A 25,793-nucleotide genomic window follows, 5' to 3' on the forward strand; every position below is an offset into this window, starting at 1 on the left:
TTGTGATAATTGTCCAAAAAGTCTTAAATCTATTCTACAGAAATTTAGTCCTAAACTTTTTTATTTTGCCAATTCCTTTTAATGATATTTCATTCTGGTCATTCCGGTTAATTTTAATCGGATATCGTTGATGTGGACGTCGGTTGTCCTATGTTGCACAAAGCTCTGACGTGGACTATTGTTGCAATTATTGTTAACTTGATTTTTTTTTTGTTTTCTATTCTTAGCCCGTGGCTACACACACTAAAAAGAAAATATAAAAAAGAAAAAAGTTATATAAAGTTCAGAAAATTTTAAAAAACTTGCAAAAGTTGTTAACGTCAGCACTGACCGTCCCGGCTATACCACATAGGACCGACGATGTACACATCAGCATTTTCCTATCAAAATTGGCCCATAGGATTACATTCACAAATCATTAAAAGGTTTAGGACTAAATTGATCCATTTTTTTGATCGAAAAATTAGTCAAAATTGGATGGTTTAAGATTAAATTAGCGGCTATACAATATATTAGGACTTGTCCGAATTTTTCCCAATTTTCGTCCATATAACCGATATTCGTATTCCTCTTACCATCTTCAATATTAAGAGATATTGAGATAGAGATTAACTATTTTTCACACTACTCAATGTTAAAGCTAAAAGCACATATACAATTACCGTTCACGTGACTCAATAGGCATAAATGTTACACTGTTTACGTATTACCATACTAAAATTGCAGTTTATAGAAAAATTTATTTGCCATTCTAACTATACTTCAAATACGTTTGTTTAAGCACATTGAATTTTTAGGAAAGCCTATTTCAGTCCTCCAAACGATCAAATAAATGGATATGTATGGTCTAGTTGAAGTCACAGCTTTAAAAATTAAAAAGTTTTGTGCAAGGAGTAAGTATCAATGTCGTGTATGATTAAAAATTCACATTTCAAACATATATCTTAGCAATCTTTATTAACAAAAAAAATTCCCAAAATACATTTTAAAAGGTAAGTTATCAATTCTAAATATAAGAAAAGTATGTGATCGCATACTATGGGCACCGATAATAAGTCTTGATATTAATTTAACGTTTTGTATGGCTGGTTAGGTATGAAATAGTACAATGAAAAACTAATATAAGAGAATTGCATAACTCTTACAAAAAGATTACTTTGGTAATTTGCCTAGTTTATGTACTAGTTATTATGGGAAACAAAATATCTGCAACTAGTGCATAAGTGCATACAACATCAATTCCACAGTAGTTTGTTAATAAGAAAGACCTCAATGTACTGTAATTGCGTACATACATACATGTAAGCTGCAGAAAGTTCTTCAATCGGCAAGTGTGCCACGTAAACTTTTCGGAAGATGTATGCTGATCAATGACGTACTGATGTAACTAGTTCATTGGGGACAGGACCAACAAGATATAGCTTTAATAGGAGAGTTGGGCTTATCTTGGGAGCACGGAGGTTCGAGTCCTCTTCAAGGCATAATATTGAGAATACTCACTTTTGACATCTTTATCCCATAGTTCATCGTCTGCGAGCGTCGGGTCAATTTTTCAGGCTTAGTTTCAATCCTGAAACAATTACTTCTACGAGAAGTCGCTTCTATCCTAAAAAGGCAGATAGATAAGAATGTCCATTTCCCAAATAAGCAAGCCGAAAATAAAACGAGGAAGGGCTGCCGTCCAATTGTGCCAGAGGACAAGCTGGACGCAGCAAAGCGATACCGGAAGCCTGGGACATATCTTATCATTGAAACTGACAATTTAACCTAGAGGGTAGATATATAGGCTGTTTATCTTTCCTACTTAAACTCAACTGAGGTTGAGTCTATAAGTGGACTCAAATTTAGGTTATGTTGGTTAGGATCATAGTGGAGAGATCAAAGCTATGTACGAAGCCAATGGCTTGTTCTTTCTTGCTAATGGCAAATCACAAACTCAAAGGAAGGATAATGATACCTCGGTCGCGGCTAGGTAAGGGTTCGTAACCTGCGATGCTGCATGTTGTTGTGGCTGTCTCCCCAGCAACAGCTTGCAGCCCTCGGGTAGCAGCTAGCGAGGGCCGCGATCCTCACCCAAGAGACCGGAGACCTCGCCTAGGGGACCAGCGACCTTGCTCACCCTTTGCCGATGGTCGAAAGGGCTGCCGGCCCAAACCCTAAAAAAAAAAAAAAAGAGCAAAAAAAAGACAGAAAAAAGTTATTAAAAAATTGTCAGCACCGACCGACCAAATGGACAACCGGCATAATTGTAAAAAATTTAGGACTCAATTGGCAAAAAAAATTTTGGACTGAATTGATATGATTGCAATATGTTCATGATTTTTTTGGTAATTTTCCCAATACGACGGATTACAAAATTAAACCTCATCAAACTTTACATATCGAGTTTAGTGTTCCATTCATGGCGTGGGGGAGAAACTGGAACCAATTGAAAAAAATAATGTGTTACGTTGATCTTTTATAATAGAAAAAAAAAAAAAAAACACAATTCATGAACAGATCAATGATAACACGACAGGAACGACATGTGGCGCGATAGCCTTCGTACGATGCGGGGCAATGATCCATGTGCAACGTGTGCACATGTGTAGCTCGACTACAACTTTAAATCATGTTGGATGATATAAAATGTCTATTTTGAGATGATAGAATCGACATCATTATCTGACTCATTCGGTCGTAGACCATCTCGGAGGACCTACTCATTCCTTTCGCCCAATTTTCCGTAATACTGAATTTGAAGAAAAATTAAATTTAAAAAGAAAAAAGAAAAAAATTATTTATAAGTTCAAATAATGTTAAAAAAAAATTGCAAAATGTTTACCGAACCGAACACACCTTTTTATGGGCTAATTAGGGAAAAGTACACTAGAAGTGTCATAACTTGTGTACGGCGTTCACTTGAGTGCCATAACTTTCAAAAATCGTTCACTTGAGTGCTACGTCAGAGCAAAATCGTTCACTTGAGTGTTATAGTAACTTTTCCGGCGTGCCACGTCGGTTTTCCGGCGTCTACAGTAACTTTTCCGACGTGCTACAGTAACTTTTCCGGTGTTTACAGTAACTTTTCCGGCTGCCACGTCAACATGACACTCAAGTGAATGATTTTTAAAAATTATGGCACTTAAGTGAACGTTTTGAAAGTTATGGCACTTCTAGTTTACTTTTCTCGGCTAATTACATGAAACTTGGTCTATTGTTAGAAACACGAACCGTCACGATGCAAGACATCGAAATACGAACAAAGTTTTGAAAGCCTCGTATAATAATGATGGTTCTTAAAAGCAATTCTACAATAAGGACTCTTGGTTCTTGAACTTGTCTTGAAAGTCAAACGGACAACGGCAAGCTTATTGACAATCATCATGAATCATTATCGACAACTTTTCAACTTCATAGATAACATTCATGAATTTGGTTTTAACTGCTAACAGTTTGTCCACAACGACAAATGGATTGGTGATTTTGCTAGAATAGTCCGCTGAAAAGGAAGTGGGGATGTCTCAAATCGCAAGAAAATGTCTTCTGCATTCCTATGGTGAAATAGGAAGGAGAGGGTTGAAACTCTTTGCGCTTCCCGCTTTGGAGCGCATGCTCGCCGTGGTTTGAGATTTTTGTATTCTACAAAGTGTGCTTGGATTACAAACCAAAACAGGCGAGTTCAGATTTTTTTGTCCCCATGCATTTCATGGGCAGATTTGTCAGCTACTTCTCTTGGACCGTTCATTCATGTTAGTGCCCTTAATTAGGGGTGAGCATGGTTCCATGATAGAACCGAGAACCTGGAACCGGAACCCGTAGGATCCGGTCTAGTTCCAGGTTCCAAGATATGCAGGATAGGTTCTAGATTCCAAAAATTAAGGAACCTGTTCCAACGGATAGGTTCCAAGTTCCACTACCTAGAACCCGGAACCTAGACTCTAGATCCCGAAATAAATTTTTATATTTTTCTTGGTATATATTTTTGCACGATCATACAATGTTCTTTGGCGTCCGATGATGAGTGTATAATCTGGAGCCAAATAAATTTTTAGGTTTCGGGTTCCAAAAAATGATAAACGTGTTCAAATGGATTGGTTTCGGGTTCTAAATGTAATCCGCACGGAACCTAAAACCACTCACCTCTACTTTCTCTTAGATGTTGTAGTGTTCACTCTTATTTTGCTTAACTAAAAATGAAAAAATAAAATAAAATAAAAGAAATTGATAGATTCTCGGGTATCCTAGAACCGACCCTAAAACTTGTGACATGATAGGTTCCAGGTTCCAAGATATGATGGGTAAGTTCCGGGTTCCAAAAAATGAGGAACTTGCTCTGACAGGTAGGTTCCAGGTGGAATCTGTAAGGAACCTGGAACTGTTCTCCCCTACCCTTAATGTCGGGTCCGCTTCATCTCGTCAATCGCTCATTGATATCGATCATCCTTCAACTCTCTGGATGAATTTACTCCTCTTTATCGGAAGTATGGCTCTACATCAATTTTGTCTCGGGTCGCCTGTTTGATGATCAGCTGGGAAACCCTAGGCCGAGCAACATGGCATCGTCGGGTGGTCTCACAGTTTGTTGTTCCTTTTTCTTTTTCTTTTTGTGTTCTCTTCTCAATGTCGACCGTGGATGTTGTGTTTGCTCAAGAAAGATAGGTCAGACATTGATAAAGAATGCTACCTCATACTTTCGAAAGAGTGGAGATACTTAAAGAGTTAGGAACTCTATATATATATAAGCTGTAGCTATCGCAAATTATATATATATATGTGTGTGTGTGTGTGTAATTGACCAACTCTTTAGTGAGTTATCCATTTTTGTTTGCCTTGGTTAGCATCATAGGAAAAACTACCTAATTACTTTCTGTTTAAATCTACTTTTTCTCGTGGACTCGTTACTCGCAAGGGACAGCATCATGAGAGACAAACAAGGAGTCGGCCTCTAACCTACTGTTTACGGAGCGCATAAAATGAGCACCTAAAATTCTAACAAAGTATGTCACCACAAAGAAGTTGCACCAAATCCGAAGGTCAATTCCCCGTTGAAGCGACGCTCGAACCTATCTCGATGGAGCTTCAGATCATACTGTTGTGACATTCCTTTGGCAGAAAGCTTTCATCCTCTTGAGGCCATCTTCGAGGGAAGAAGGCTCGACGGCGAAGGTTATGCACAGCCAGTTCTTCATTGCCATTTGAGGATATTAGACTTATCGTATACTTATGTTCATAGCTTGCCTGAGGTAATTGGCAGTCTTCTCATCTACCAAAACTTCAGGTTAGTTTGATAGTGCTTCGACAAGTGACAGATCTTCAATTTAACTTTGAGAAAGGAACCTTACTCAAGTTAAAAAAATGGAAGAAACTTGGAGGAAAGAGCAACCGATCCATCAGCTTCCATCTCGTTTGTCAACCTTGGAAACTCGATGGCATTAGGACACTGCCATCGTTTTCCAACTTAGGAGCTCGACAGTTGTGCGTGCCAGTGACTTTTCCTTGCCACACTTACCTGTCTGAACAGCTTGAGCAGGCTAGTCAAGATTCCAGATTTGTCGGAACTGGAATCTTTGCAGTACATCTTGAAGGGGGAAGGTTGTCCCAATAGAAGAGAAATTGAGGGAGTCGAGGGCTTAGAAATCTCGAAGTTGGAAATTCATGGTCGCATAATTCAAATGATTTACCTCAATCTTCCTGCTCTTGGTTTTGGTTAGTCAAATGTCGTCGTTCTCAGATGAAAGGAGGTAGGCATCTGGTTTAGATCAATGAAACACAATAGTGCAATCATTTGACTTGATGTCCAAGATAAATAGTTGTTCATTTTAATAGAGGGACTACTTGTTTGTTTTCGTCTTCTATTTAGATTTGTCAAAACTTGATTAATTTGGCACAAGATTTTGGTCGATGTACTCAAGAAGTATCATGTTCAGTTTGTCTTCCTCATCTTCATGCTTGTTTGGGGAAAATGGTTCCTTCTGATGATTGAACACACATCTGAGAGACTGGCTACGATGAATCCTGCCAACGAGAATGTCCGAAACTTTTCTTCGTCGAACATACTTTTACCGATATCATGCATTTATGAAAGCTCAAGTCCAGCATATAACTTCAGACTGCATCAACGTTGACATATGGGCAAAGGAACAAAAGAGTCCGTGGACACATCCGACAAATGTAAATTGCAAAGTAACAACGGTCAGGAACAAGCATGTCTGCCACCACTGTAAGGGAGAGATGCGAAAGTGTTGCAACCATTGTAGTTGTCCAAATGATCGATAGGGCCCTGTTTCAACATTTTCCGACATTACTACTAACGAAAAACTGAGGCCACTTACAGATAAAAAGCGGGTAGTTAATTTTGAGGACAAGAAACCGTCAGGCTGGATTTTAGTGAAGTCTATTAGCGTATCCAAAACATAAGTAAAGGGTTCGTCATCTGGCAACCGTCTACTACAGAAAACGCATGCTAAACTTTATCTAAACCAACAGTTCAGCTTTCGTAAGTTTATTCATGACCCATCATGAAACAAGCAAAAGTAATCCCAAAGAACACTCCCCACAAATCCATTTAAAAGCAAGGCTCCACCAACAGATGTGGTCGGATTGAGGGAAGCTAAACTTGGGTTCCACCCCCGGAGCATGTAGCAGCCACATGGCATGAGAAAAAACCGCCCTGAGAAAAGCTGCTTCTGTTATGGAAGCAGTAGTGTGATTCATTGGGGAGATCTATTCACTGAGATACAAACCACCAAGGAAAGACATTAGAAGAACCAAAAGCGGAAGGTTGAGCTTTGAATTTTTTTAGACACGAAATTGAATGCTAAATCTTATCAACTACTGAAGTTAGCGAGCCACCTCGAATTCCTTATCCGATTAAAATATTCAAAACCACGGCTTTATATAAAAATTCGTGACATTTAACTGTCAAAACTAAATCCACCTTAATGTTTCCATTCCACAGGACAAGCAGGATAAGTTTCCTTCAAGTCTGCTCCCCCAAAACTTCCCGAGCCACCAAAGGCCAAGAGTGAAGAGGCCAATGTATCCACAAAACTTGTGCACACCTGTTTTTTCTCCCTCTGAACCAGCAGATTTCTTTAGCAGCACTGCACTAAACCCAGGCAGTTAAAGACGACGAGAAGAGAATGAAATCATGATTTCGAAGCAGAGATTCTCACCTGTGAGCAAGCCATATAACACTGCTGAGACAAGGCCAAAAATGTCACCCACAATCGCGTGCCTTTTTATCCTTGGCAACAAGAAACAAAGGTATCAGGACAAACACACAAGATATATCACGCAGACATGACGTAACAAAAGGGCGAGCATTCAGTTTATTAATGTATTAGAAAAGGTAAATATTTAGCTGCAATGTAAATTTTGCAAAAAAGGTTATGATGGACCATCTTCCAAAAGGATGTATTGGCTCTTGTGGGGAAATGCAGACTCAACTTTTCCTGCGTCTTCAACAAACTCATCACACACCAAATTAAGTTGAAGAGACATCATTAAAATAGTCAAAGAAGTATCTTTTATTTTCACATTCCAATCCAAACTCCATATCTCAGTTGTGCAAATTCCGTATCTTTCACTTTATTTGGGGACAAAATTGGTGTACTAGAGAACGCAAGCTACCAAAGTATATTTTTCCAAAAATTTTAGGATATCGGCATTAGGAAATTCAAATATGCTCTTCTTCTCTGCCAAATAAGGGAAAAAACTCATCTTGCAAGCAAACCCTACTACATGCTCACAATTTGATGCGCTTAAGAATTCAACAGATGCCCAAGTTTTTCTAACAGTGGTCATGGCAACACCAAGTGCTGATAAAGACAGCAAAAACATTCACAATGCTTATGGATTCCTGGCCTAGAAGAGCTCCAAAGAAAAGTTGTGAAGAGGTAAGATGCAAATGCCAGGACAGTCGCGCATTTTACACTGGTATTTGCCAGAGCACAATTTGACAAGTACTGCATGTGATACAGCCAGTCAATCACTCATAAACATGCTCCCAAATGCAGAAATTATCAAGAGGGGAAGAAGATGGGGGAATCCTAGATATGAGACTATCACTAGGGTGAGAAAAGGACTTGTTTTTTGATAAAAATGCATTTAAAACTACAGAACCGTCAAGGAAAATTTAAATCCAAAGGATTTGAAGTGAATTTCTGTGCATATGGTTGAATCTAACCTTGACTTCTACAAAAATTCAGCCCCTGAAATTTCATACTGAAGAGAAACGCTCTTTTATTCCAGAAAAAAGCAGTTGAATATGTGTAAGTGGAAGTACTTTTAGTGTTTGAGAAGAAACACCAACTCCACCGCATTATATCTCCTACTACCAAATATATCTCAACTACTTGTCCTCTTTGCATCTCAATATCAAGGACGAGTTTAATCAATGACATCTTTGATTTCAGAAAACATTTTCAGTTCCATTAGTTTCTATCAAGCAAATATCTCACAGCGACTGAATCAATTGATACTATTCTTAACTCCTGGATGAGGATGAGAATGCTCAAAAAAGATATGCGAACGTGCAAGATGTACACGACAAGAATATGTTACCCAAAAGAAGTTTCCTTTGGCCCCTACAAACTGAGGTAACGAAGTTATAACCCTAAAATGAACTAACCAGAACATATTATATTGATGGTAAGAATGCCATGTCACAAGGAAATAGAGAGAAAGCTAGAAGAAGTACATGGATAAAGATTCTAGGAGATGGTCTTAAACATCTGAACCGTATGCACAACAGGGAACTAAATGGAGATTCAATGATTGATTCACACTTAATCCTCCAGTGAGAAACCAGCATTCTTTTTTACAGTGCTTTCCCAGAAACAGATATCATGAATTGCAAAGGATTTTTTATTTTTGTGGGGGGTGGGTGTTGGTGGTGGGGTTTAACCTATATCTGATTCTGTCAGATGCAGAAAAGATACCCCATTCACTATCATCTAGCACACAACATCAAATTATCCAACTGCAATCGAACAAAACTATCAGCAAATTTTAGCGTATAGGAAGCAGCTAAAAAACCTCACAAATATTAAACAAGCTTCCACATGTAGCTCTCTCATAAGAATCAAAAAGCACCTTTTGATTTTAGAAAAACAGATATCCCATATAAAAGAATGGCTTATGTTTCAAGATCACAAAGGAGTACTACTTCTGTCAGAAACCATAGGGGGGTCAGATATCAACTATAATTGAAAATATCCAATGAACCAAGTCCAGGAATCTCGCCAAGTGATGGATGTTCACAATCCTCATTCATTAAGCTCAAAGGCGAACCCTCTTCCCGCTCCCTAACATCCCAGTCCGAGTCAGGAACGAGGTTATTCTTTGAAGCTGTTTCTGCATCATCGTACATTTCACTGGTATGAGGGGAATGTTAAATTCACTTGAACTGCAACTCTTGCCATTGATTATATAGTAAATTCTTCTGAAAGGATCTCTTCTAAGTAAGTCACACACAAGGTCCTTGAGGAACGCGGTAGGAAAAAAGAACGACCATGAGAGAGATTATAAGATATGTAACGGCGAATGGCTGTTTTGTATTCTTCAAAAATTTTCTGAACACCAAGAACCGAAAAAAAAAGAAGAAGCACAATTAAGGAACTTGGACAGCGAAGATAATATATCCAAAAGCTAATAAGACATGTTTTTAATGACACCCACCAGAGCATACTGCTATCTCAACCAGCATACACCTAGTAAGAACAATATTTGCAAATTCATGAACAATTCAAGGAGTACGGGCGACCATAATCTAGAAATAAGATTATGGCAGGAACGTAGGCTGCGAAAAAACTGGTAGGGCGCTCAAACATGCAAAAAATTATCCTTTGTAACTTTTCTTCAAAAGTCAACTCTCCCTCTGTTCTAAGTCTGAAACCAAACCAGGGATTAAGAAGCAACCCCTTGAACATAGCATCAAGAACAGAACAATTTGTCACGTTTGCAGAAATCAGTATTACCAACAAAAATTTGATTCGCTCTATTTTAAGTCTGATTCTCATGCACAGTGAATTGGCTGAGAGCTTTACTGAATTTGCTGTTCTCTTTGCTTCATGCATTGCAACTTCAACGCTGAACCAGCGGATAAAAGTAGTGACAATCGATCACATAAATATGGATCTCCGATGCATTTATACGGGGTTATTATTTCAATAATCTACCAATAGGCCTCTGTGAAGCTCAAACTAAAATGTTAGTCAAGAATGGAGGTGACAAGCGAGTAGTGATAGATCAGTTAATGATGGAGATGTTCTGGTGAATGGAGGGACGCGGTTGTCCAAGGATTGATGGATGAATATGTGGCTTGTATTTCCAGTGAAGTTAATGGATATTTGAGGGTTAATCTTGTCGGCTCTTGCCGTTGTAGGTGCAATCTTGAGTTGCATACTTTCAATCGCACAGAGAACGCACTTCACTAGCCTAAGCAAAAAATAAAGTGAACATGAACATGCATTCTAAAGCTAGTAAGAAGTACCAAAAGTAAAAGGGCACCACCTCACTCAATTTGGATGTATCTTTCAACGTTTCAGCAAGCTGGTAAATGCAGCTGCGATCAAAGTCATATCTAAAGTACTAAAGTGAAACGAGGCTCTCTACAACGGCGACCATATCGCATTTCGTCGATAAATGAAGATCTTCGAATTGTCTTGTGACTTGATTCCAAGAAACTCGTTCGTCACCACCCGTGACCATTAGAAGCTCGCCATTCCTCGCGAAGCCACAAATTTCCCTTACAATTGTACGAGCCTCAAAATTATATAGCTTAGTCCACGACTCAGGCACGCCATACTCCCTCATAACCCAAACAGAACAAACGGAATACAAATTAAGATACACATATCCCTCGATGCGACTAATAAACAATGCCAGCAAGCCATTCAGTACTGCAAAATAACCAAGAATATTACGAGCCAAAAACTCTTCCGGCAGAGCCATTTCATCAAACACCTCACCTGCGACATCGAACAAAACAATTGATCCGTCTATCCGCTCCATTGGCACATTATCGAACTTTAAAAAAAACCAGTGCAGATTCCCATTGAAGAAGACTGCGGGGTCCATGTCTGCGACAGGAGGTACCTCACACTCCAAACATCTCCAAGAATCTGTGCTGAGTGAGTAAATCTCGACTCGAGAGCATGGACGATCAAGTGGAAATTTCACAATCTTATAGTCATTAGACCTGGCGTCAAAGCCAAATCCTATATCTATCCATTGATGATCTAGACCGGGTAGTAGAACCGCCTTGTGCTTTCTGGTGAATAAATTCCACAAGTGAATGGTCCGTCCAGAGCGCATTTCGTTAAATTCTGCGACGCAGATCAAACCATTACAAGAACCCACAATTTGGTAAGAGCTGCCAAACGGAATTTCGATTTGCGACTGAGGAGGCAGGGTAAGAGACTCATCGGAGAACACAGAGCACAGCTTTTGGACAGGATCGCTCCAATCTAGACACACGGTGTGCCAATTGGAGGCACCGAGAGAGGAGCTATTCAAGTGGAGGGAAACGAAAGAAGGGTCATCAATGGTGGAACGCCATGATCGGCAAACGCACCTGAATCGGAGGAGAGATTCCACCGGCAAAAGCTTGAGGATCTCGACAACGACGTCTTGAGGGAGCTTCGGGTGGTCATCGGAACTCATGGCAGCTAGGGTTTGACAAGTGATGCGTGGTGGTGAGATTGGGTGAGAACTGAGTGAGGAAATCAAGTTAACCAAAGTGTTTACCACAGCCAAGGCATAAGAGGATTACTCAACCACCCGGATAAAAACAAATTGAACTCACAAATCCCTCTTGCCACTGAAAATTCTCCTTTTATTTATGGAGGGCTAGGACACTAGACTAGAAAATATCAAATTAGGAAACCTTAAATTTGAAAATTATCATATTAGGAAACCTTAAACCAAGAAGTATCATGCTAGAAAACATCAAATTAAGAAATATCAAACTAGGAAACTTCAAATTAGGAATCCTACTCGTAATAGGAAATCAACTTGAAATGGGAAACCTTATTAATATCGGACAACCCCATGTGAAAAATTATTTTCAAAATGAAACTGTTCTTCGATATAAAGAGAAATTAGGGATGAGGAACAGCGACTTTTGGACAAAAGAAATGGAGGTAGATTTGAGACTAAAGTTAAAGTTTGGGGGAGGAGTTGGAATGAAACGTAAGGTTGATTTTTCTTAACAAAAAAAGTTCAACTTGGATTCAGGCCGGAAATAAAGTTGGGAGTTTTTTTTTTTATAGATAAAAATAGATCGGGGCAGAATTTCACTAGTATGAGGGGAATATTAAATTCACTTGAACTGCTGCTCTAGACATTATTTTAAAGTGAATTTTTCTGAAAGGATCAATTCTAAGTAAGTCACACAAACGCGGTGCTTGAGAGATACCATAAGATATAAAATGGAGAATGGATGTTTGTATTCTTCTAAATTTTTTTTTTTTTGGGTAAGGTATTCTTCTAAATTTTCTGAACCCCAAAAACCAAAAAAAAAAAAAAAAAAACAGAACACAATTAGGGAATTTGGATGGAGAAGATAATACATCCCAAAGCAAATGAGACGTTTTAATGATACCCATTGGCTCGAAAGGCCAGAAAAAGGCAAGAAGTAGCATCCCGCCAGTTATTCTCGCGCCCTAGTCGGAATTTTATGCGTTGGCATGTCTAACCCTATTTGAAAGAGTATGGGGTCTTGCGGTAAATATACTGCTATCTCAACCAGCATACCTAGTAAGAAAAATATTTTCCAAATTGATCAACAATTCTAGGAAAACGTGCAACCACAATCCAGAAATAAGATTTTGGCAGGAGAGGATTACTCAAAGCCATCAAAATTATGCCACCATATATATATATATATATACCACACAAAATATAAGCTAGTACACTTATGACAAATTTACTACAAACTATTTTTTGACCACAAAAAATCCCGAATCGATATATCCGTGATAAATTTACCCTAAATTAATTCTTTTGACCATGAAATACCCCAAACTGATATATCGGTGACAAATTTACCCTTCGTTAAATTGAGTTAATATCACGAAAAATTTCAAATTGATAAACCCGTGATAAATAGAGGGTAAAAAAACCCAAACCGGTATATCCGTCAATCGTCATGTGTCATCAATTCAGCAATTTGACTACTCGTCAACTGTCATGTGTCACCAACTCAAGAATTTGTGAGATAAATTTAATGCAACAAGGCAAGGTTCACACCTTGAGCGGCAATAGTATAATTATGGGTAGGTCCTGGGGCCTTCAATACGAGCTAGACATTGTTTTTGTTAGTAAATAATAATCTAGACCTTTACTTCTATAGTTAAATATGATAGCTTTTTTCCATGATATGGTAAAAAAAAAATAATTACCAATTTACATATATTTTTAAAAAAATCTACCAATATAAGGCATGTGCGCCTTTTCTAAGAGGTGCGAATCTTCAATCTTTTTTTTAACGGCACATTTTATTTTTAATTTTTTTCATGTTATATTTATAATAACGTTTATTTATAACATTTATATTTATACAAATTTATAAATATTTCATAACATAATTATTTATTTATTAATTATATGTCTTCATAAATTTTAAATTAATTATAAATAATTACGTTATGAAAAGAAGGTTTAAAAAGAGAAAAAATTATATTTATAAAGCTGTATAAATATAAACGTTATAAATAAATGTTGTTATAAATATAAAATGAAAAAAATAAAAAATAAAATGAGCCGCTAAAAAAAAAAGTTGAAGATGGGCGCCTCTATATTGGTAAATTTTTTAAAATATACGTAAATTGGTAAAAAAAAATTGTTTTTACCATATTATGGAAAAAAGCCCTAAATATGAGCTAGGTTTCTGCTATGGTGAGGATATATTAACCGTTGCTGCTATCCAGCCCACATTTCAGCATCAAAACCTTACAAGGAAGTCTCACAACCCCATGTTGAAGTCTCACATTTCTGCTTTGGTGAGCATACATGAAAAGATTTCTTCTTTTTCTTATCTGTTCTTTCTGGAGGGCATTTGCCGGGACATTTAAAACGAGATTTTGAAGAAGAGAAAGAATAAGAAGGATCATATTGTCGACAAAGATCACCAAGTCCCTTGTTGGTAAGGGATTTTTCTTTTTAAAGCTGTTTTTTCAGCTTAATGTTATTGCAAAGTTGAGTGCCAGTTTTATAAACATACGAAACAAGCTCTCCATAAGAAAGGGAGTCAAAAGGAATATTTTTTCCAAATTGTTCTGTGATCCTATTGTGGACTTGATTTCCTATTAAGATGGGAAGTCCCGCAAAGAATTACTCTTTCCAGAATGTTTGATTGCAATCTGGTCGGAGAAGGACTCTTTGAAAGAAACCATCTTTGTATTCTCGGAATTCTCCGAGGGAACGACATTTTAATTAAGGTTGTTTATGGCCCAAAAGCATGAGGCCAATCGATGATGACTTTTGACTTTGGGATAATTAATTAAGGTTGTTTATGGCCCAAAAGCATGTTTCAAAAAACTAAAGCAAGTGTTTGGTGAGGTTTCTGCTTTTTAGGCGTAACATATGAAAATTTTGAAAATCACCTTAAATATTTCGGGACTATTTGAAATAACGATGACGCATCTAACCGATCACTAACAGTGATCGATAACTAGTTTTTGGGCGGGAAAATTGTCAAGTCGATCCTTAACTTATTATACGGATGCTAATTTAGTATTAAATTTTCACAATTTTGTCAATTCATCCATACTGCAACACACCCTTCTTGCTAGTTTTCGCTGAAAATTGCTAACGTGGCGGTATGCCTCATAGGACATCCGGTAATGATTGGATTGCCACGTGAACGATTTTTGACGAAAATTGATCGGAATGACCATATTAAAATTTCGCACAAGGGTTTAAGACAAACCGACAAGATTGAAAAGTTTATGATTGAATTGGTACCCGTACAATAAATTTAAGATTGATTTTCTCACTTTTGGCTCCGTGCATCATAGGCATAAGTATTACAAAGATTGGGGACGTAGTGGGTCAGGGCGAAGAATTGATAAGGGCGCAGAAGGAAGGATTATCGAGTGTTCACTAATTCATTTGCCACTTTGAAAAAAGGAAAAATTAATTCATTTGCCATGCCAGATAAATCTTCTTCCGTTCCTAATCTGACCGAAGCTTTCCAACTTGGAAAATGTTATTTGCGATTGAGAGAGCTTTTGCATTTTAATGTTCTAGATGTTATTTTTATTCAAAAAGCAAGGCTAGAAGGTTAGGAAAAGTGTCAAAAAAGTTATATACCTATTGCAATGGTGCCAATTTGGTTCTAAACCTTTTTAATTGTGTCAATTTAGTCATATACCTTTTGACTTAAGAGCCGATTTAGTCCTTCCGACTAATTTTGACCATATATTGTTGATGTGGATGCTGATTAGCGTACGTGGCATGGCTAGCACTGATGTAAACTATTTTAATATTATTTAAATAATTTTTTTTCTTTCTTTATTTCTTTTCTTTCCTCCGGTGGCCGGTGAGGGTGAATGCTGGCGAGGCTAGGCGTTACCCGGGTGAGGACCACCTCGCCAATGTTCACCCTCGTCCCAATAAGGCCGATTGTCGCCTATGGCGGGAAGGGCCACCCTAACCTGCCACGGGAGGAAAGAGGAGAAAAAAAAAAAAAAAGACAGAAAAAGAAAGAGAAATGTAAAATATTAAAATTATTAAAGTAATACTGAAAAATGTTCACATCGTTGAAGGCGTTGCTGATCGGCGTCCATGTCGGTAATATTCAGTCAAAATTGATTGAATCGATTTTAGGTCAAAAGGTTTAGAAATAAATTGATACAATTAAAAGGTATAATATTAAATTGGCGCCAAGCAACAAGTTTAGGACTTTCCTGACACTCTTTCTCTAGAAAGGTTATTGCACCTGTTAAGAAACATTTGGTTTGTACCATAACCACTCAACGCTATTTGTGACATAAATGTTAGAGGATTGAGGAGCTCATTAATGATGCTAATGACATGGTGGCCCGATAGCTACATAATGCTCTCGCGAGAGCTTCATTACTTGAATCTCTCATAAATTCTAAACTTAAATGAAATGTTGCCAACAGACCGGTATTGAAAGCGCAATTGCTAAGCAAATGATTGATAAGAAAGAAATAAAACAATTTTTTTTGTAATAATTGTCCAAAAAATCTTAAATTTATTGTACGAAGATTTAATCCTAAATTTTTTCATTTTGCCAATTCTTTTTAATGATAATCCATTCTAGTCATTCCGGTTAATTTTTAATCGGATATCATTGATGAGGACACCGGTTGTCCTATGTTGCACCAAGCTCTGATGTGGACTATTGTTATAATTATTGTTAACTTGATATTTTTCTGTTTTCTTTTCTTAGCCCTCGCCAACCCACACTAAAAGGAAAAGAAAAAAAAGAAAAAGTTATATAAAGTTCAGAAAATTAAAAAAAAAAAATTGCAAAAGTTATTACCGTCAACACCGGCCGTCCTGGCTATACCACATAGGACGATTGTGTTCACATCAACGTTTCCCTATCAAAATTGCCTTGCAAGAATACATTAGCAAATTGTCGAAAGGTTTAGGACTATATTGATCAGTTTTTTCTAAGTTAGAAAATTAGCCAAATCGGAAAGCTTAAGATTGAATTGGTTGCTATACAATAGATTAGGACTTTTTTGGAAAATTTCCCAATTTTTTTGCCATATAACAGTTATTCGTATTCCTCTTACCATCTTCAATAGCAAGAGATATTGAGGTAGAGATCAACTTTTTTTCACACTACTCAATGTTAAAGCTAATAGCACATATACAATTACCGTTCACGTGACTCAATATTCATAAATGTTACACTGTTTACGTATTACTATAGGAAAATTGCAGTTTATGGAAAAATTTATTTGCCAGTTCTAACTATACTTCAAATACGATAGTTTAAGCACATTGAATTTTTAGGAAAGCCAGTTTCAGTTCTCCAAAAGACCAAATAAATGGATATGTATGGTCTAGTTGAAGTCACAATAAAAACTTTTGTACAAAGAGTGAGTATTAATATTGTTTATGATTAAAAATTTACATTTCAAACGTATATCTTAGCAATCTTTATTAACAAAAAATATTCCCGAACTACTAAGTATTCAAAAGATAAGTTATCAATTTACTTAAATATAAGAAAAGTATGTGATTGCATACTATGGGCACCAATGTTACTGATTTCTATAATAAGTCTGGATATTAATTTAACTTTTCATATGGCTGGCTAGGTATGAAATAGTACAACAAAAAACTAATGTAAGAGAATAGCATGACTCTTACAAAATAATTACTTTGGTAATTTGCCTAGTTTATGTACTAATTATTGTGGGAAACTAAATATCTCCAACTAGCGCATAACGGCACATAACATCAATTCCACTGTAGTTTGTTAATAAGAAAGACAAAGTTCTTCAAGCAGCAAGTGTGCCGCGTATACTGTTCAGAGGAAGTATGCTAGTCAATGATCTACTGATGTAGCTAGTTCATTGGGGACAGGACTAAAAGGAGATAGCTTTAATTGGGGAGGTGGGCTTTTCTTTGGGAGTGTGAAGGCTCGGGTCCTCTTTCAAGGCATAATATTGAGAATACTCACTTTTAACATATCATTGTCTATGAGCGCCAAGTCGATACGTTAGGCTTAGCTTCAACCCGAAAACAATTATTTCTGTGAAAAGTCGCTTCTACCCTAACAAGACAGATAAGAATGTCCATTTCCTAAGTAAGCAAGCCCAAAATAAAACGAGGAAGGGGCCATCCAATTGTGCCTAGAGGACAGGCCGGACGCAGCAAAGCGATGCTAGGAAGCCTGGGACATACCTTATCATTGAGACTAACAATTTAACCTAGAGGGTAGATAAATACGTTGTTTGCCTTTCCTACTTAAACCCAATTGGGGTTGAGTCTCTACGTGGACTCAACTTTAGGTTATGTTGGTTAGGATCATAGTGGAGAGACCAAAGCTACGTAAAGAGCCAATGGCTTGTTATTTCTTGCTTATAGCAAAGCATAAGCTAAAAGGAAGGATAACCATACCGAAACATGAGGTTGGTGGATAAAGAAACCTAAAATATAGAATGATAATTCATGAGGCAACATACAGTAGGAGGGAAAACTTTCAATTAAGGGCCGAAGTGCCCTCATTGTTAAAAAAAAAAAAAAAAGGCCTAACCAAGGGCATATTCGTCATTTAAATTTTCTTTGCCTTTTTTTTTTTTTTTTTTCCTAATTTGTTTCTTTTTTCCATTTGTCGAGGGTGGCCTAGCCTTGCCCAGGCGAGGGTTGCCCTCGCTTGTGGCTGTCAAGGCGAGGATGCCTTCGATGGCTAAGAGGGACGGCCTCTCCCAATTTGTCGAGGGCTACCCTTGACGGCCACGAGGGACTGTCTCGCTTGGGCTAGCCCTCGCTAGATTTGGGTGAGGGTCGCCCTAGTCGCCATCGGCGACTACCTAGGCGAGGCAACCCTCGTCGGTAGCAACAGAGAAAAAAAAAAGAAATGAAAAAAGAAGAAAAGGAAAAAAGTAAAAAAATAATTGATGAAAGTGCCCTTGATTAGACCATTATTCGAAACAATAAGAGCACTCTATGCCTTATTTGTTAAGCTCTTTTTTGAGAAAATGAATGCACTTTCGATCTCAGGCCTTTATTTAGAGTTTTTCCGATAAGGGTGTTACACTCTAACCATATCAAAATTAACTAATTAGCTACTCATAAACCTAAAATTTCATTGGACCATTGATTCCATCGGATTTCCAACAGTATGCTGCTAATGATCTCGCATTCCTTGCATCGAACATAGTTCTGCGAGGCAATATAACGTCTTGTTAATGCGTTTCCGACTTCCGTCATTTCATTTTCAGTGAACTCAACCCCTTAAACTAGTTCACAAGCATGGAGCGCACTCTCGGCTGTTCCACGGCAGGTTCTTCTCGAAGTCATGGCAAGGGTGAAATGGATCCAATCCAGGATCTCCAACAGCATCAGTGACACCGGTGATTTGGAGGAGTCCTCGCCTCCCAGCGACCTACGGTCCTGGTGGCGGCGCCTATGTGGTGACCATAGGCAATAGGCCTTGGCACGCCGCAGAAGGACCTGACCTTGCTATTCTACATGGGACGCACGCTTACTTGGACCCAATGTGAGCCTCTGCATGTCTTGCTATAGCCATGCCGAGCCAATCGTTGACCCCTCTCAAACATCGTCCTATGCCAACAAATCTTGCTCCGCGCGATCTTGCATTTTTCTTCTTTTTGGCACAGGTAATATGACGGGTGCATGTTCATGTCCGATCAGTTCTTTCATTAATGGATTAAAAAATTAACCTCATCAAACTTTACGGACCTAGTTTGGTAGTCAATTAGTGGCGCTGCCTAGAAATGGAAACCAATTGAACAAGATAAGGCATTACCATTGATTTCTTATAAAAAAAAACCACAATTTATGAACAGATCAATGATGACTCGGCAAGTAGGACATGTTGCACGATGGCCTTCGTATGACGCGGAGGCGTGAATCCATGTGGCTATGTGTACACACGTGCCGTTTGACTATAACTTTAATCATGTTGGATGATATGAGATGCCTGTTTTGAGATGATAGAATCGACATCATTATCTGGCTCATTCGGGCGTGGACCATCATGGAGGACACACTTGCTCCTTTCGCCCGATTTCCTGTAGTACTGAATTTGGAGTGCTTAATTAGTTTTCAATGGACACATTCATGGAAAAGCATGAACAGACACGGGGACCTAGGGTTCTCGTATTGGATTAGACAACATTTCGACTAGGGGACAATCTGGCTTTAAGTTCAATTGATCTTGCATGCAATTCCGTCTTCATACCGCAGAATTGGGCTTGAATAGATGTGTTCTAATGTGAAAATTGTTGGAACATGGGAACTGCGCCCTTGTGGGTAATCACACTAGTCCACATGAGGTAATTGCCGCCTGTCAGTTTTTCACATGTGAAAAATCACATATCTTAAAAAGACGTAAAAACCAAAACTGCTACTCTTCTCTCCCTGTTCAGTCAGTTGTGTCAAGAACAAAAACAACGAACGACGCTCTCTCACTCGGATGATCATCGAATCGTGAAGGAACTCTCGGGATCGCAAAGAGGCATCTAGTTTGTGGCAATTGTGATATGTCCTTGTGATATACCTGTTTCGATCGGTGATACAAGTGATGGATTGGACATGTTTCCGCAAGTTTAATGTTTAGATAGAAATGGTTTAGTTTCCCACATTGGAATCGGAACCAATTTACTTGTGTCCCGATCGGTTTTTTCCCGATAATTTCGTAGTTTAAGAGCGAGTAAACCTTAATTAAGTCACTACTATTCATAGGGAATTGTTTCTATTTTGTGAAACGAAATTATTTTTTGAATATACCATGTGAACGGGCTTGAGGAGATGAAAATTTTGAGTGGTTGTCCATCGCGAGGCGACGCCAAGAACGGTCGGCTGTGCTCCATGCGCTGCCACGAGGCGGAATCCCTCGATGTTGCGGTGTTTCGTCGTCTTTTTGTCACTTTTTGTTTAGCAAAAGACGGTTTTGAATATATCATTGTGTTCGCAACGAGACGAGTATTTGGAAGGATGGATTGTCACCGAAGGCTGCTAGAGCAGCCTGCACGCGTCATACATACCGGAGGGTCCAGCGTGCATGGGCGTTGCGCCCGCACGTGCATGGTGCATGGAATCCGGGTTTGCGCTATTCCTTCCCCGGTTTTGTGCTATCTCGGTCCCGTTTTAAACTATTCCAACCCTAGTTTGGTTGTTTCCTAAGCACGATTTAGTATATTAATATTCAGTTTTTTTTTGGTCAAACCCGACCCATTGACTAGAGTTGACCATTGACCGGCGTTAACCGATCAATGGTTGACCAAAAGAATAAGAAGAAGGAGGTCGTCAACCTATAGGGCTTGTTTGACACCCCGATTTACCTATTATTGGTTACGATATGTTCGTAATAATTACATGATTGTTGGATTTTTGTAATCCATTTTGTTCTGCATTCATTGCGGGAACAATGCCATCGAAATAACGACCTAAGAGCAAATGGAAGGTGCGAATAGTAAAAAAACTTTAAGGCCCGGGAGACCGGAACAAAGACGAGCCCTTGATGAAAAGATTGAGCGATTGGGTCATTATTGATGGGATAATATATGTAACATTATAACCCATGTAACAAAGGTCAATAATATGATCCAAGAGATCATTTCGGATGGACATGAAGTGACCCTAGAAGATGCATTTTATGCACTTAGAAACTTCATACACGAGGCATGGCACGAACCGATCACTCCCACTTGCATTGACCAAATCTCATACAAGACGTACGTGTTACATTTCTTGCACTAATTCATAAGGGTCGGTGCGACGAAGACATCGTCACTTGGGATGAATGGATCTTGGCACAGGTAGAATGTACCCCGACGTAAAACCAAAGATCCTCATAGAGGTTTCCAAAGGCGTTGATGTGGGTTCCCAATGTAATTGAAAGCCCTCCTAAAGATCTTGAGGATTCTCTCCCTTGTGAAAGGATAATTACATGGGTCAATCTTGAAACCAAAGAGATGGTGATAACGCGAGATTATCTTCAAAATTCTTTCTTATGATAGTTTTATTCCTATGTATGTATAGCGGACTTTTAGGAACTTACTTTTGTTGAATTGATGTTTTGTTTTGAACTTGGAATTTACTTTAATGCAATGATCTTTACATATTTATTTTGTTAATATATGCTATTTTTGTTATATATTTGATCGGGAGTGTTCATAAGTTTTAGTAACTTTATGAAGAACACAGTTGGATGATTGTCTTGATATTAGTTTCATATTAGAATTCCTAGATGATGATGGAGAACTTAGTAAACTATCGATTCTAGGGTTTATTATGAAACAGTATGTTAGTACAATTAAAATGCATGAATATAATGCATTTATTGCATTCAAATAGACTTATATCTTTTGTGCAAAATGTCTAAATTGCCTCATATTCAGATACAATGACAACTGCTTTAAAGAATATCGTAGCTAAACTCAATAAGGGTGAAAAATTAAACATTGAGAATTATGAGATCCGGAATATGAAAATTCAGTATGTGCTAGAAGAACTAGAGGCACTGGAAGCTCTTAACCCGACCATGATCGAGCCGGAGGATGGAAATACTGCACAACACATGAGGGATAAGGAAGCCTTCGCTGCTTCGAAGAAAAAGAACTCAACTGCTCGTATTACGTTGTTGAGAAGTATGGATAATGATATCATGTGAGAGTTCGGGCGGTATGAGAATGCAAAAGATATGTGGGACGCATTAAAGGATTGATTTGGACGGACTTCTGTCACTAAGTCGAGGCAATTTACAATTAAATTTTCAACACATATAAGATGCTACATTGGCATAATATGAGGCAACATTTGAGGAAGATGTCGAACATGATTAGTAAGTTGAATGATGCAGGTCACACATTATCTAATGAACAACAAGTGCAAGTTATGATCCGCTCTTTGCCCCATAGTTAGGAGCACATAAAAGTTAACCCGACCCACAATATGAATGTAAAGACCTTTGAGGATGTTATGCCCCATTTGGAGCTGGAGGAGGACCGCCTTCTGGCGGCTAAGATTTAATTTGATGTGTATTTTGTTGGCTCTAGCTCGCATAGAGCTTTGGGCTCCAAGTGCAAGCGTCCTAGCAGGTTCATGAAGAGGACTAGTAAAGGAGCAAAACCATCTGGCAAGAAATTGAAGTTTGAGAAGCATGAAAAAGGGAAGTGTCCCGTGAAGAAAAGCATTTCAAGGATGAAATGTTATAACCGTGATAAGAAGGGTCACTTCGCTCGCGATTGTGGTGAGCCGAAGAAGGTAGAACCCTTTATACACTTAAAAGTGTTAGTTATGTATTAAGTGCTGTATTTTTAACTGAATCTCATCCTTTGTGGACTGTAGACTCAAGCGTTACAGATCATGTAGCCAAAGACAAAAGTGTTTTTGTGGAATTTCGACGAATTTCACATGGAGTGAAGTGGATTTATGTAGGGAATAACTCTAGAATGGAAGTTAAAGGAATTGACACCTGCCAACTTATCATGCGTGGTGGTCGTATTTTATTCCTGCATGATGTACTGTACACTCTAGAGATTCGTCGAAATCTTGTCTCTATGTTGGTTTTAGTTAAACTTGGTTTTAGTATGAATTTCCATGACAATGGTGGTACAACTTTCTATGAGTCGGGTTATTTTTGTTGATGGCTTTATTGTGTTGGATGTTGAAAACACTAATATAAATGTTTGTTATTCTCTATTTGCATATTTCCATTTTAGTAATAATGATGTGAATGTGTGGCATGCTAGGCCTGGTCATATTAGCCAACAACGTATGAATATATTAGCCAAAGAAGGCTCAATGGGCAATATAGAGAAAGTCAAATTGCCCACATGTGAGCATTGCCTAGTGAGTAAAACAACTCGAAAGCCATTTGGAAAAGGAACGAGAGCTAAATTTCCATTGCAATTAATTCATACCGACGTCCGTGACCCAATGAATGTAAGGGCAAGGCATGTAGCTATATTACACTCGATTCGGATATGTCTATTTGATTTCTCATAAATATAAACCATTAAGTTGCTTTAAGAAATATATGACCTTAATGGAAAATCAATTAGACAAGAAAATAAAAGCATTAAGATCCAATTGAGGTCAAGAATACTTATCTAATGAGTTCAGAAATTTTTGTGATGAAAAGGGAATAGAAAGACAATTGTCTATTCCGTACACTTTGGAACAAAATGATGTTATAGAGAGAAAAAAACAAAACCCTAATGGAAATGGTTAGGTCCATAATGGCACAAGCTAATTTGCCTATCGCTTTTTGGGGTGATGCTTTGTTAATCGCTACCTATGTATTTCATCGTGCACCTTCAAAATTAGTCTCCTCCACACCATATGAGTTGTGGACAAGTCGAAAACTTGATTTGAGCTTTCTAAAACCTTGGGATTGTGCTGCATATACTTATGAGTCCGCATATAAATGTGGAAATTTGGATAACGAGGCAAAAAGAGTATCTTCATAAGATACTTAGAATACTCAAAGGGGATATGTGTTCATAGGCGAGCAAGAAAATGGAAGTGTGACTGAATTTGAATCTCGAGATGTCATATTTTTAGAGAATGAATTTCCGAGAAATGGTGAAATAGGAGAAGATTAATCTCTATTTGAGACCTTAGATCAAGATAATGAGACAACTAGATATAGTGATCCAAGGGGGAGCAATGTGAGAAGTGGGGAGTTGAGTACGAACCAGTCTCAATTGTAATTACTTGATGAAACGATACTATTATCCGGTCCAAGTAGGAGCTTAACGGAGAATGAAGTACCCTTAGTACAATCTTTTCCTCGGCGAACAAGTCGCAAAAGCATTTCCGGTCAACGCTTTGAGATTGAAGGGGAAGCTTTCATGGTTGCTCCACTAGAACAGGATGAGCCAAGGAATGTAAATGAGGCTCTATCTTGCCCCGATAAGAAAAAGTAGATGAAAGCAATGGAAGAACAGATGGAGTCAATGAGATCAAACCACGTTTGGAAACCGGTTGATCTTCCGAAAGGACGTAAAACCATTGGGAACAAATGGGTTATCAAAGTAAAGCGTAAGGCTGATGGCTCAATTGAGAAATATAAGGCTCGCCTTGTAGCGAAGGGGTATAACTAGAGGAAGGAATTGACTATGAAGATACTTTTTCTCCTGTGATAAGATTCACCTCAATTTGTGTTATTCTGGCAATAGTGGCTAGTTTGGATCTTGAATTACATCAAATGAATGTAAAGACTGCTTTTTTTAATGGAGAATTAGAAGAAGAGATCTACATGGAACAACCCGTTGGGTTTGTCAATGAAGGCCAAGAACATAAAGTATGTCGACTTCTAAGATTGATATATGACCTTAAGCAGTCTTCAAGGTAATGGTATATACGCTTTCATAATACCATAGTAGCATATGACTTTGATATGATTAATGAAGATAATTGTGTGTATATCAAAAGGTCCAAAGGTCATTTCGTAATTTTATCATTATATATTGATGATATACGATTCTTTGGAAGCAATATGAAGTTTGTCAAGACAATCAAAAGTTGGTTATCTTCTAATTTTGAAATGAAAGATATGGATGAAGCTACATATATTCTCGGAGTTGAGATTTTGAGAAATTGTTCGAAAAGGTTGTTATCTCTTTCACAAGAGACATACATTAATAAAGATCTTGAACGATTTCGTATGCAAGATTGCAAATCCATTGATATTCCTATTGCAAAAAGTGAAGGTTTGAATCGAAGAATGTATCCCAAGACTTTGCAAGAGCAAGAACAAATGAAAAATGTTCATTGTGCGAGTGTCATTGGAAGCTTAATGTATGCTATGATGTGTATTAGACCTGATATTTGTTACGTAATAGGACTGTGAGTAAATACCAATTCAATCTAGGTCAAGCACATTGGACTATCTTTAAAAGAATCCCGAGGTATTTGAAAGTAACCTCTGATTACTCGTTGACATATCAAGGAAGTGATTTGCACCTTGAAAACTATACCGATGTTGATTGGGGAGGAGATTTGGATGAGAGGAAATCCACTTTTGAAAATGTATTCTTACTAAATAATAGTGTCATATCATGGAGCAAGAAGAAACAATAATGTATAGCCTTGTCTACCATGGAAGTTGAGTTCATAGCATTATC

The 25,793-nt window shown here is 38.0% G+C and overlaps 1 protein-coding gene, 1 long non-coding RNA gene and 1 pseudogene across 3 annotated transcripts in view; 1 reads left to right on the forward strand and 2 right to left on the reverse strand.

The window, feature by feature from the left end:
* The window catches only part of LOC115755587 (F-box protein At3g07870-like), a 188,905-nt gene extending 177,183 nt beyond the window's left edge, over window positions 1–11,722 (reverse strand). The window contains exon 1 of one of the 2 annotated variants that reach the window (XR_007198268.1): window positions 10,514–11,722. Coding sequence is in view for 1 of the 2 variants with exons in the window: in XM_048278357.1 (XP_048134314.1) it covers window positions 10,576–11,649 (1,074 nt within the window). In the remaining variant the exon portion in view is untranslated. Of the gene's footprint in view, window positions 1–10,501 lie in introns of those variants that run through there. The other variant, XM_048278357.1, reaches the window with a different exon arrangement.
* LOC115755611 lies at window positions 6,088–9,175 on the reverse strand (annotated as a pseudogene).
* On the forward strand, window positions 9,181–20,204 carry LOC115755589. Its single transcript, XR_004017141.1, has 3 exons — window positions 9,181–10,513; window positions 19,201–19,209; window positions 20,185–20,204. It is a non-coding gene; the product is annotated as an uncharacterized LOC115755589 (long non-coding RNA).
* Window positions 20,205–25,793: the final 5,589 nt, after the last annotated feature.

This window comes from Rhodamnia argentea, chromosome 4, assembly GCF_020921035.1.
Source record: "Rhodamnia argentea isolate NSW1041297 chromosome 4, ASM2092103v1, whole genome shotgun sequence".
Classification (NCBI taxonomy): Eukaryota; Viridiplantae; Streptophyta; class Magnoliopsida; order Myrtales; family Myrtaceae; genus Rhodamnia; species Rhodamnia argentea.